Raw genomic sequence first — 13367 nt, 5'->3', positions numbered from 1 at the left:
TAATTTTATAATGTAAATTCCACGATTTCATTAGCCAGTAATTAAATACAAGTAATATAAAAATCAACATTTAACATGTCAATAAATGAGGAGAGAAGTCTGTAAAATACATCTAAGGCTTTCTGGTTAATATTCTTTTACTATTTCATCCTCTTTCCCAGGAGCAGTTAAGAAAGATTTAACTAACATCTTTCATTTTTTTAACAATAACTAGAAATGGCAGGAATAGACTATTATTTTTAAATTAATTTTTCAAAATCATAGTGCGCCTGTTTGTATGTGCATTCGTGCATGTGTGTGTGTGTGTGTGTGTGTGTGTGTGTGTGTGTGTGTGTGTGTACATGCCTTGCATGTGAAGACCATGTGAAAGGTTCTCTCCTTCCACCTTGTGGGTCCAGGAAATCAAACTCAAGTGTTGGACGTCAGTGACAAACGCCTTTACCTGTTGAGTCATCTCACTGGCTTTTAAGAGGTTATTTTTAATCAGACTTTAATTCCCTGGGAAGAAATCTTATTGTTTGAAAGGGGAAGGAAAAACGACTGAATAAATCAAAATGCAGAATGACTAAGCAGTATCCTGGTGACATCGTGGCACAAAGAGGCCACGGCAACTGGATGGAGGGTGGCCAAAAATCTCTAAAGTCATAAGAACTCAGTAAATGTTGATAAATCAGAAAACAGGAACAAAAAAAAAAAAGTTGGAGTTGGAGAGATGGCTCCCGAGGACCTGGATTTGAGTCTCACCCCTACGCAGTGGGTCACAGTCAGCTGTAACTCCAGTTCCAGGATTCGACATCCTCCCCCCCTTTTTTTCTTGACTACCACAGATTCCAGATGTGCACATGAAGCTCACAGTGCCCACTGTGTCCACGGTGTCCACGGTGTCCATGTGCACAGGCAGGAAATACTCACATAACATAAAATAAAATCTTGTTTTTAAGTCCAGAAATGTGGTATGGCGGTACATGCTTATAATTTTGACAGGTACAAGGGCAAAGATACGAATCTAGGTGAGGATAACGTCAAGGCCATCCTCTGCTATTTATCAGGACCCAGGCTAGCCTGGGCTACACGAGAGACCCTGTCTTTAACACTTCCATTCCCAAAACTCTTACCACTATAACATTCATAAAATAGCCACCCATCAAGGCATAGACTCCTCCTGAAGCACCCACGAGAGACTTAAGGGGGTCAAAAATGGAGCTGGCCAGGGAACCTGGAAACATAAAATACAAAAGATCAGACAGAACTGTAAGAATTATGAGTGAAGTAGGATTTAAAAGAAACACATCTAATGTAAACATATGGGAAGTTTTGACCGTTTTTATATTAACAGGCAACAACTCCACCTTGCTCTGTGTACTGTGTGGATTCCGGCATGCAGGTAAACTGCTTCCGCATCTCTGAAACATGAACATTTAATAGAAATGCAGTAAACGCCGGGCAGTAGCGGTGCACGCCTTTAATCCCAGCACTCAGGAAGCAGAAGCAAGTGGATCTCTGTGAGTTCAAAAGCAGCCTGGTCTACAGAGCTAGTTAGTTGTAGGACAGCCAAGGCTAGACAAAGAAACCATATCTCAAGGAAAAAAAAAAACTGAAGAGAAGAAAAGAAAGAGGAGGAAGAGGAGGAAGAAAAGCCATAAAACAGAGACAGAAGCTCAGATCCTGGAGTCAGAATCACACAGAAAGGACATTATCTAGCCTCCCCTGTCTGTAACATGGAAATATTAACTAAGCAGTTCCCAATAGGCTGTGAGGGGAAATAAGAGTTGATACACTGTGTGTGATGGGTTTCGGAGCCTTGCTATTACTTCACCTTCCAGTGAGGTGGTTTGGCCGGTAAAAGAGCTGCTGCTTAGCCCCATAACCTGAGTTTGATCCCTGGGGCCCACATGGTGGAAGGAGAGAGCCGAGCTGTCCTCTGACCTGCACAAGGGTCTACACACACACATACCCACACATCAATAAGTAAGGGTGATAAATCACGCTCTGTTCACACTCATCTCCCATAATTCTAGAGAAGAGCTGTACCCACTGAGCTATCTCATGGTGTGGAGTGGACTCAGAATCCTTCTTAGCACAAAGTTCAATCACATTCTGGAAGCGAGGCAAAACTCATTTCCTAACCCAGTGCTTGACACCGGAGTCAAAGCACACACCATGAACATTAAGAGGTCTTCTCAAAGCTTCTTACTATTATTACTATTTGGTATCTTCCACTCATGACCTTTCATTCCTTAGGATGGGATACAATCTTTATTATGTGTAAAAAAAAAAAAATGTCTCGGGGCTGGAGAGATGGCTCCGCTGTTCAAGCACGGGCTGCTCTTCCAGAAGAGCAAGGTTTGGTTCCCAGCATGGACATAGTGGCTCACAACTACCCCTAACTCCAGTTCCAGAGGGATCCGATGCCCTCTTCTGGTGTCCGCAAGTATGACATGTGACAAAGATAGACAGGACATGCTGAGGAAGCACTCGGGAAGGAATGACTTCTCAGAAGAGATTTCTCTGTTATGAGGAAAGGAGGGGAGGGAAAGGAGAGGGAAGAGAGGGCGAGAGAAAAGGAGGAAAAGCCTCTCTCTTCAAGGTGCATGCCATGGAACCCTCAAATGTACACATACACTACATACATACATACATACATACATACATACATACATACATAGAATGAGAGGCTGGGCATAGAACCACATACTTTTAATCCTGACACAGAAAGCAGAGGTAGGAGGACAACCATAAATTCAAGATCAGCCTGGTCTATGTAGTAAACTCCTCTTAAAACAAAATTCACCACAGCGTATCCACCAGATAATAAGTGAAAAGATAATTAGATTTTTGTTGTTTTCTGTGCTTTGATTTGTTTGTTTGTTTGTTTGTTTGTTTGTTTGTTTGGAACAAGGTGTGGCTATGTAGCCTTGGGCTGTCCTGGAACTTACTATCTATGAAAACAAACTGGCCTTGAACTCACAGAGATCTTCCTGCCTCTGGCTCCTGAGTTCTGGGGATTAAACTTGCGTTCTACCACACCTGGCATGATAACTATTTTCAAAATTGAATTAAAGTTTAAAATCTTCCCACGGAGCATATTACATGCTGCAGTGGCTTTATTTGCTGGGGTGTTTGCTTTAGTTTTGGTTTTTGACTCAGCATCTCACTTAGAACAGGCTACTTACAAACTTGTTGTGGAGTGGAGGATGGCCTTGAACTCCTGATCCTCTTGCCTCCACCTCCTCAGCGTTAGGACTATAAGCATATACCCTGCTTCACTGCTGAGTTCCAACAGTCATCTAAACAAGAAGTAAGAACCAGGGCTGAGCACGTGGCTCAGTGGTAAAGTGCCTGCCTACTGTGTGCAAGGCTGTGTGATTCCCAGCACCACTGCCTCCTTCCAAGTACAACGATTCTGCCCAACCCTGGCCATAAGCCTGACAAGGCTAACTCACTTTCCTACCTGCTGTGTGAGGGGAGCGCTACGTCAGTGCTAAATGAGCAAAGACATTACAAGAGAACTAACCTCTATGTCTATGTGACTCAGTGGGAGAGAGCAATCTCCAGCAAAGGAAGGAAGGAAGGTTCGGAGGGAGGGAGGAAGGGAAGTGAGAAGTGAGGAAGAGAAAGGGAGGAGGAGAGAGAACCACGCTTCTGGCCACTGTGGCTGGTACTGCAGTCACATACATACCTGCACACATATGAATAAATAAAAGCAAAATAAGCCTTTAAAATTTTGAACAAATTGAATCTAATTATGAAAATCCTAATATACCATGACCGAGTGTCATCCCAAAAGCAAGCTTGGTTGAACACTGGGAAGTCAGTCAACGTCATTCTCTACATCGCAAATCAAAATAGACAAATTATACAGAGAGACAAAATAAATTAGTAGGCAGAGAGGGAGGGGGGAAGAAAGGGAGTGGCAGTCGGAGCTCAGCTGGACGCACGTATGTGAGTGGTGGCTCAGTCCCCACTAAACCAAAAACCAAGAAGGGAGTGGAAGGCAAGATACAAACAGGGAGGAAATACCTGCATGTCTTATACAGTGACACTCCATAAAGAATGTGAGCCAAAAGTGTTAATGAGCAGATGATTTAAAGAAACCTTTAGTAGAGACCATACGGTGGTAGGAGGGAGCCATTATTAGGAACGCACATTTAAACCCACCGAGTCACCACGAGGTGCAGAACAGATAGGGTACTACAAGGAAGACCGACCACACTAAACTTCGAATCTGTGAAAGAGCAGAGGACATAAAATGCTCTGCTTTGCTGTCATATGCCCTACAAAACATAGATCCCAGGGCCATGTCCCCAGAGAGTCTGGGTCAGTAGGTCAGGTGGGGTCTGAGAGGTGTACTGAGCTCTCCCGCTGACTCTGAGCACCAGTCAGCTTTGGGGTGCAGATCTGGAGACAGACATCTGGTCTTTAATGTGCTCTTGTGAATTTACGAAAAGAATTCTAGTGGTCAGATCTGGCCTGGCTCCAACACCCCGCCAGAGCAGTTTCTTCTGATGCTGACACTGTGGATCGGTGGGCGCACCTCACGGGTAGCCAAGGCAGAGACGGTGGGGTGACATTGCCTATGGAAAAATAAAGAGAAAAGGCAAACCAGGGACGGCAACTCTGACAGGTAGGAAAAGGTTACAGCTTTCTTGGTGTTTTGGCTTTCTTTTGACCACTGTGAGTTGCTAGGAACTAGTCTGTTTGCCAACGATGATGCCAACAGCAGTGGGAAGCATCCCCGAATAGCAAGAAACACCTGCCAAAAAGCGATGGCCGAAATCACCAGAGGATGCGAATCAATCGTTCACATTCCCCCGCAGGGCTTCTTCTCTGGTGCTGAGGCCACTCACTGACATCAAGCCACGAGCGGAGGAGGAATGTGTAATGGATGCAGGAGGTGTGCAAGTCCACACCTCTGCATGCAAGAACAGGACAAAAAGCTGCATGAAGAAACAGAGAAGGTGGAGAAACAGGATCCCAAACAGGTAGGTGGATGTCTGACAAGGAACTAAGCCTCGTGCTAAGCCCTTTCAAAGCCCTCTGTGTACAGTAGCTCAAGTCTGCTTCCTGCTGTCCGCACTGCTGCCACTGCACCTTACAAAGCAGGCCCTCCAGGAATTCTCTCAGACAGTGGCTGGCAAATACCTCCCTCACCTCCCATCAGCTGGAAGGAAGGAAGGAAGGAAGGAGGGAGGGAGGGAGGGAGGGAGGGAGGGAGGGAGGGAGGGAGGGAGGGACAAGAACAAGAAGAAAAGGAGGAGAAAGGGATGGGGAGGAGGGGGAAGAGGGGGAGAGGAGGAGTAGGAGGAGAAGGAAACATAATTGAATTGAATTGTAATCCTTAAGACACATACATGTTGACATTCATTTCCCAGGAACAATATTTGAAATCAGGAAACCTTATTTGAAAATAAGGCTACACAGAAAAGGGGAAAAGTCAGCAGCAGATGTGGTGGTTCCTGCTGGGTAATTTTATTCTGAGAAGAGGGTGCCTTAATTAAGAAAAGGCTTCTGTAAGATTGGGCCATAGGTAACTGTGTAGGGTATTTCCTTCGTGATAGATGTAGGAGGGCCCAGCTCACTGTGAATAGTACCATCCCTGGGCTGGTGGTTTGGGATTCTATAAGAAAGCAGGCTGAGAAAGCCGCGATGAGCAAGTCAGTAAGCAGCATCCCTCCATGGCCTCCGCATCAGCTCCTGCCTTCGGGTTCTTTGAGTTCCTATCCTATTTCTTTCAATGATAAACAGTGATGTGGAAGTATAAGCTGAATGAACTCTTTTCTCCCCAACTTTCTTTCTTTCTTTTTTTTTTTTTTTTTTTTTTTTTTTGGAGCTGGGGACCGAACCCAGGGCCTTGCGCTTCCTAGGCAAGCGCTCTACCACTGAGCTAAATCCCCAACCCCCCCAACTTTCTTTCTGTTTCTCATCAAAGCATGCCTGCAGTCCCAGCACTGAGGAGGCTGAGACAGAAGGATCTCATATTTGAGGGCAGCTTGGGCTACATGAGAGAGCTCCTGGATAGCCTGGGAATGTAGCTCACTAGAATGTTTACACAGCATCCAGAAAGCTGCTGAATCCCCAACACCACACAAATCTTCAGTCCCCTCACTTGGGAAGTAGAGGGAGGAAGATCAGGAATTCAGGGGCATCCTTGCCTACTAAAGGCCAACCTGGGCTACAAGGGACCCGCTTTCAAAAAGCAATGGGGAAAAGGTAAAACAATGCAGATATCCTTCAAGGAGTGAACATCTAGGAGGGCCATAACACAGAACTGCTCAGCGGGGGAAAAATAACTGTGCATTCCAAAAAAGGGCACAAACAAAAGGGAGCAGGTTAGCGCTTGTGAGTGGTAAGGGAGGCAGAGAGGTGGGAAGACAGAGGCTGGCCCATGAGAAGGCAGAGTGAGAGCTCTGGGGTGTTGTGGGTATTTACTGTCTTGACCGCATGACCCTGAACATCTTGGCTGTGCTGCTGTGTTACAACGTACAGGATGGCAACACTGGTGTCCAGAGGTACTTGGGGTCTTGAGTTATTACCGATAACTCATGTAAACCTATATAGCTTTCTCAAAATTAAGGTGTGTGTCTGTTGAGACATCTATGTATTCTGGCTGTTCCAGAACTTGCTATGTAGACCAGACTAGCTTTAAACTCACAGAGATTCACCTGTCTCTCCCTCCCAAGTGCTGGGATTAAAATTGTTCACCATACCCAGCAAAATGTTTTTCTTTGCCAATCTGGCCCTGTTCCTTTCCAGAATCATTAGCGTAGCATATCAGAGGCTTCAAGATTCACACACCAAGCTGCTTGTAGCTCCCAGCTGTGCAGCCTCTCCCGGGATGTGAGATATTTGAGGACAGCCACCGTGACTCATCTTCGTGTAGTTGTATTATTTCTAATATCTAATTACATTATCTCTAATTCTTACCCTACTCCCTAGCATGTTATATGACATGTATATAGTATGTTATGGTGCAATAAATATTGACTTCAGTTTTTGAAAAAAAAAAAAAGTCCATTGTAAACGTCTTTTACCTTTGGTTTCCATCCTAAGAGCCCAGAACTGTTTGTTCTGTTACCTCAGAACACTGACCTGCAAGCACGCCTGCCAGGTACACCAGCCCCACTCGGAGGCCTTTGTGGACCATCTCCAAGGGAATACCCAGGACGAGCTGCATAAAAAGATTCCCCACGATGTGCTGGACTCTGCAGAGACAAACACGGGTCAGATATCCAATAGCCAAGCAGCAAGCAGTTGTCATGGGAGACTTGCATGCGATATATCTAGTTAGGAACTTGCTAGAAATTTACGAGAGAGAGAGAGAGAGAGAGAGAGAGAGAGAGAGAGAGAGAGAGAGAGAGAATATGCCCCTATGGCAGCCAGAAGAGGGCTCCAGATCCTAGAAGCTGTGAGTCACTCTTAGGATCAAAGCTGCAGTCCTCAAGATTGAGCAGCAAGCCCTCTTAACCATGGAGCCATCTCTCCAGCTCCTATATTCTAGTTTTTCAAAGGATGAGACTCTCTTATCTGTTTTGCTGTTATTATTTTGTTTTGTTTTTTCTCTTATCTGTTTTTATTGTTGTTGCTTTGGGGTTTCTTGGTTTTTTTTGGGGGGGGTGCATTTGAGACAGGGTTTCTCTCTGTAATAGCCCTAGCTGTCCTGGACTTGCTTTGTTGATCAGGATGGACTTGAACTCACAGAGGTCCACCTGCCTCCGCCTCCTGAGGGCTGGGATTAAAAGCATGTACCACCATTCCTGGCTCTCTTTTCTGCTTTTAAATAAAATCTTACATGAAGCTTTAATATGCAAAGCAAATAAAAGTCTTAGAAATATAAATGTGGGATAGAGAGATGGCTCAGCAGCTAAGAGCACTGACTGCCCTTCCAGAGGTCCTGAGTTCAAATCCCAGCAACCACATGTTGGCTCACAACCATCTGTAATGGGATCCGATGCCCTCTCGTGGTGTGTCTGAAGAAAGCAACAATGTATTCATATCCATAAAATAAATAAATAAATCTTAGAAAGAAATGTAAGCTATAAGCATGTTGTAAATTCTGCTTTACGACATTGATTACAACAGGAAACCATGACCAGTGAAGCTGACTTAAGGAACGAAGTCAGGTGTGGTGGTGCACAACCTTAATCCCATTTCCTGGAAGCAGAGGCAGGTGAGTTTCTGTGAGTTTGACGCCAGCCTGGTCTACATACTTAGTTCCAGGCCATCTAGGCTACATAGTGAAACCCTGTCTCAAAAAACATTTTTTAAAATAGTAACAATAACAACAACAACAATAATAATAATAAAGAACTTGAGGGCTGGGGCTGAAGGTCAGATGAAGGTCAGAGGTAGGAATAGCACTTGGTCGCTTAGTATATATGAAACTCTGGGTTCCATCCTCAGCACCAAGTCTTTGCGCCCTGCCCTGTATGTCTAATTAGCCACTGACCAAAAATGTAACTTAACCGGGGTAGGGTGAGTCACATGGGTGAAGCTCAACTCACCTGATACCACAGGGCTCCCCCCAAAGAAATGAGATAGCCACAAACTATTTACTGACCACCATGGACATGGGCCATAAATCTCTGATTTTTTTTTCTCGAGACACAATCTATGCTGGCCTTGAACTCCTGACCCGCCTGCCTCTACCTCCCACACACTGAGGCTGCAGGTATGTACCTTCAGCTGGTGCTCAGCAAGGTCTGGAAAGGCTCTCACATTTGGGAAACTGTAAACAAAGCCAGAAGGTGGTAGGACACATCTTTTTTTTTCCCCCACATTTTGGAAAGGTTTAATGAGAGAAGAAGAGTAGAAAAGGAGAGGAGTAGAGGCCGACCATGAGCACAAGGAGGGAAGGGGGAGGGGAATGGGGAGAGAAGGGACAAAGGAGAAGAGAAGAAAAGGGAAAGAACATGGAGCAAGAGCGGTAGGACACATCTTTAATCCCAGCACTCAGGAGGCAGAGGGAGTCGGATCTCTGTAAATTCAAGGCTAGCCTGGTCTACAGAGTGAGTTCCAGGACAGCCAGGACTACACAGAGAAAACCAGTCTTGAAAAAACAAACAAAAAAGAGAAAAGAAAAAGAAAAAAAAGGTAAAGAAAATTAGAAAGACAAGCAAGCATAGCCTCTCCTGTTCGTTACCCATCTTTCTTACTCTGTGTGGTGTGTGTGTGTGTGTGTGTGTGTGTGTGTGTGTGTGTGTGTGTGTGTGTTGCACGTGCAGGTGTTGTATAGTGGCACCAGGATCTCCTCTATCATTCTCTCTTAACCTTATTCTTTTGCGGCAGGGTCTCTCTGGAACCTGAAGCAAGTGTCGTTCAGCTAGACTGTTAGCTGGCGAGCACAGCGATTCCTCCTGTGTCCAGCACTGAAACTGCAGCCGCATGAGCCACGCCCAGGGGGCGGGTCCTCTTCGCACCGCCCCCCAATCCCGTCTGCCCGCGTGCCTTCTCTCCACCTCTACTGCTTCTCTATACAGTACATACCTCTTTATGCTGCTCTTCAACTGATACACAGCAAGTCCCTTACATCAGTCAAAACGCTCACAAGTTAATTTTTTACAGAGTGTGTTTGCAGGAGGCAGTCTGGTGATTCAGTTTGACTCCTTCATCACCTAAATGGAGCACTGGACAACATCCAGTAAGTATGGTGGTGACCTACTCTTGGTTTGATAGCGATTTGGTCTCGTCTCATTAATATTCTTATATTAGTATCAGAATTAGACAGTTATGCAGAGCACAGCACTTCTACCTTCCAAGCACTGCCCATGTGGCACACACACACACACAAATAAAAATAATAATGATCATAATAAAAGTTCCAAACAGATTAGTGGTGATTTGGGTATCTTCATTCGCTCCCGTCCCCTAACAGGGTTTCACTATGTAACCAAGGCTGACCTGGAATTCTGTGTAGATCAGGCTAGCTTTCAGAGATCCACCAGCCTCTGCTTCCCTAGTGCTGGGATTCAAGGAGTTGCTCCACTTCTCTCTGCTGTGGTTTTTAATTAATTAATTAATTAATGTGTGTGTGTGTGTGTGTGTGTGTGTGTAAATATCAGAAGACAACTTTCAACTTTCAGGATTCAGTTCTTTTTTCCACTATAAGTTCGGGGATCGAACTCAGGCTGTTGGGTTTGGCAGGTGTCTTTACCCTCTAAGTCATTCCTCACACACACCCTGGTTTTGTTTGTGGTTTTTTTTTTTTTTTTTTTTTTTTTGCTGTAATAAACATGAGGTTTATTGATAGGAACCAGTGGGGTCGAGACTCATATCCCACACAGGGGCACAGGAGTTCAAATCTTGTTTGTGTTTTAAGACAGAGTCTGACTATGTGGCTGGCTGGCCTGAAATTCTATATGTAGGTCATGTTGGCCTCGAGCTTGCTAAGATCTGGCTCTGGCTCCCTAGTGCAGAATGTCAGGCATGCAGCACCTTGCGCAGCCTAACAATTACTTACGATCTCTTCTGACAGCATTGGCTGGGCCATCATTCCTTACCCAGCATGGACCAGCATGTATGAGATAAACCTCCAGGCTTCCTCCCTCTTCTCAGGGCGGTATGTCAAGGGACTTTCCAAGATCCCCGTGTCCAGGGTAATCCACTGCTTCTGAGGCTTCCACACCGCATAATAAATAAACACAGCCAGCTGTCAGGGAGGAGCGATCATGCGTGTTAACCAAGCTCTCTCAGGAGCAGGGCCCCATTAAATCCCACGAGCAGTAATTGTGTCAGAGTGGTTAGGTCTTTGTGGGCTCAGAAGATGTTGAAATTAGATCTCTCCACCATGCCCCACCATGGTCGTCATATGCCCTCAGAACGAGCAGGCATTAGAACGGATTGTAATTCGACCTTCTGAGTCCCCTTCTCCTGCAGGCAAAATACCATACACATAAAAAAATAAAAAATTTTAAAAGCAAGTTTTAGTTTGTGTGTGTGCCGGTGCTCATGTATGTGCACATACATGTGCAGGCCAGAGGAAACATGGACGCTGAAGAGATGATTCAGTGAATAAAAGCATAGACTGCTCTTCCAGAAGACCAGAGCTCAGTACACATAGCAGGTAGCTCACACCATTTGTAACTCCAGCTCTAGGAGGGATTCAATAACTTTGGCTTCTGCAGGCACCGGCACTTACGCACAATTAAATAATAAATATAAAAAAGAAAAAATAAGTATTCAGAAACACAAACATCTGATGCGAGCATTTCTGCTAATGGCTGCTCAGCCAGTGATATCCCCACACCAGTGTTTTAGATCTAACTAAGGTACTTCGTAGCTATGTGGTATTAACAATGGAAGAATCGGAGACTCTGTTCTATTTTCTGCAACCTTTCCTTTCTTTTCTTGGTTCTTTTTTTTTTTTTTTTGGTTCTTTTTTTTCAGAGCTGGGGACCGAACCCAGGGCCTTGAGCTTCCTAGGCAAGCGCTCTACCACTGAGCTAAATTCCCAACCCTTCTTGTTTCTTAAGATTTATTTGTTTATTTTATGTGTGTGAGTACACTGTAGCTGTCTTCAGACGCACCAGAAGAGGGCATCAGATCCCATTACAGATGGTTGTGAGCCACCATGTGGTTGCTGGGCTTTGAACTCAGGGCCTCTGGAAGAGCAGTCAGTGCTCTTAACCGCTGAGCCATCTCTCCAGCCCCCCCCCCTTTCCTTTCTTTTTTTTTTCCTTCCTTCCTTCCTCCCTTCCTCCCTTTCTTTCTTCCTTCCTTCCTTCCTTCCTTCCTCCCTTCCTCCCTCTCTTTCTTCCTTTCTTTCTTTCTTCCTTTCTTTCCTCCTCCCTTCCTCCCTTCCTCCCTTTCTTCCTTTCTTCCTTTTTGACATAGTTTCATGAATCCCAGGCTGGCCTGGAACTTGCTATGCAGCTGAGGGTGACCTTTCTTGAACGTCTGTCTCCGGTTTTCAATTGCGGGGATTACAGGTGTGCCCCACTGTGCCTGGTTTTACAAAATGTTGGAGAGTCAAATGTTGGCGTGCTGAGCAAGCCCTCCATCAGAGGCAATACCTACAAGTGGTCCTCTTGTATGAGGCAGCTACTATGGCACCTGCCCCAGGACCTCTGGGCAGCCGTGTTCTCAGAGCTCACAAAACTCACAGCTCTCAGAGCTGTGCTCCCTTATTCTCAGACATGCGAGCATCTCCCATTATTCTCCAGTGTCTCCCTCACACATGTCTATTCTCACATATACTCAGGATGGTATACCAGATGTACCATCATCCGGGTAATCCAGGTACACAGTGACTTCAGACACAGAGCCTATGCTTCCCAGTCTTGCCATAGGACCCCATAAAAAAGTTGAGAGCTGTGTCCTTTAAACCCAATCAGACTTGACAAAGGAATCTTCTGGAGATGCTCGAACGTTTGCCATGAAAGGTTTGGTTCCTCCACAGTCAATTTTATGTTCAATTTGGCAAGGTTCAGGTAGACTTGAATATCTCTCCGAACATTAGTCCAGATGTTTCTATGGATTTTTTAACTTTTCATGTATTGTCTATCTATTAACTAAGTAAGTTAGTTAGTTAGTAATTCACTCGTTAGTAAATTTCTTAGTTATAGCATCTCACTATATAGCCTAGGCTAGCCTCAAAGTTTCTATGTAGTCCAGGCTCCCTTAAACTCCACGTCCTCCTGCTTCAGTTTCCAAGTTCTGAGATTACAAGGCCATGCCACCATGCTCATCCGAGATCAGTTTTTGAGGTGAGGACAATATTTAATTTGATACCCCTTTCTCTCCATCTTGTGGCTGAGTTCCACCCAATCAGATGAAAGCCTTAATAGAAAAACAGTATATTTGATGAGGAAAAGAATTATACTAGTAAGCGGCCTTGGACTCAACACAAGGTGGGTGGGGTCTCCGGCCTACCAGCCTGCCCTGAAGACTATGGAGCTGAAACCTCCCTCACAGCCTATTGATTCTGTTCGCCTGGAGAGCCCCAATTATTGCAGTCTCTGACACCAAAGCTGGGGTGTTAGTGAGAATTAAAAGGACATCTTAATGCCCCTGAAGTCATGCCCTCCAGGCATCGATCTCTCCTAAGACAGCGGTAGAAAAACTTTTGTATTACAAAGCACAGGAGGAGACTGGCCCTTACTAGTCACTGAGACGCACCCTTGGGTGACTCATCCCACCTCTCTGAGCTTTGCCCTCCTTCTGGAAACCAAAAAAGCTAAGCAGGTCATAGTCTGAGAATATATCCCATCCACCCAAAGTAGACACCCACAGCAGATGCCACAATTTCCCTCTGAAAGCCCGGGCAGCTGGTGACTGTTCTAAATATATACTCCAGACTGACCTGACCAACCAGTCTATTTTGTTTGATGAGATAAAGCCAATTTGCAAGCTGAACAAGGTGGTGCATGCCT

General features: G+C 45.2%; 1 protein-coding gene across 2 annotated transcripts in view; it reads right to left on the bottom strand.

The window, feature by feature from the left end:
- Rhbdl2 (rhomboid like 2) overlaps positions 1 to 13367 on the bottom strand; it is a 54457-nt gene that overhangs the window by 16002 nt on the left and 25088 nt on the right. For both annotated transcript variants that reach the window (XM_063287435.1, NM_001106684.2), the window contains exons 3-5: positions 10497 to 10645; positions 7090 to 7202; positions 1116 to 1216 (exon numbers count right to left, since the gene is read on the bottom strand). In XM_063287435.1, coding sequence (XP_063143505.1) covers positions 1116 to 1216; positions 7090 to 7202; positions 10497 to 10645 — 363 coding nt within the window. The remainder of the gene's footprint in view (positions 1 to 1115; positions 1217 to 7089; positions 7203 to 10496; positions 10646 to 13367) is intronic.

Source organism: Rattus norvegicus, chromosome 5 (assembly GCF_036323735.1).
Source record: "Rattus norvegicus strain BN/NHsdMcwi chromosome 5, GRCr8, whole genome shotgun sequence".
Classification (NCBI taxonomy): domain Eukaryota; kingdom Metazoa; phylum Chordata; class Mammalia; order Rodentia; family Muridae; genus Rattus; species Rattus norvegicus.
This window is presented reverse-complemented; position numbering and strand designations above follow the sequence as displayed.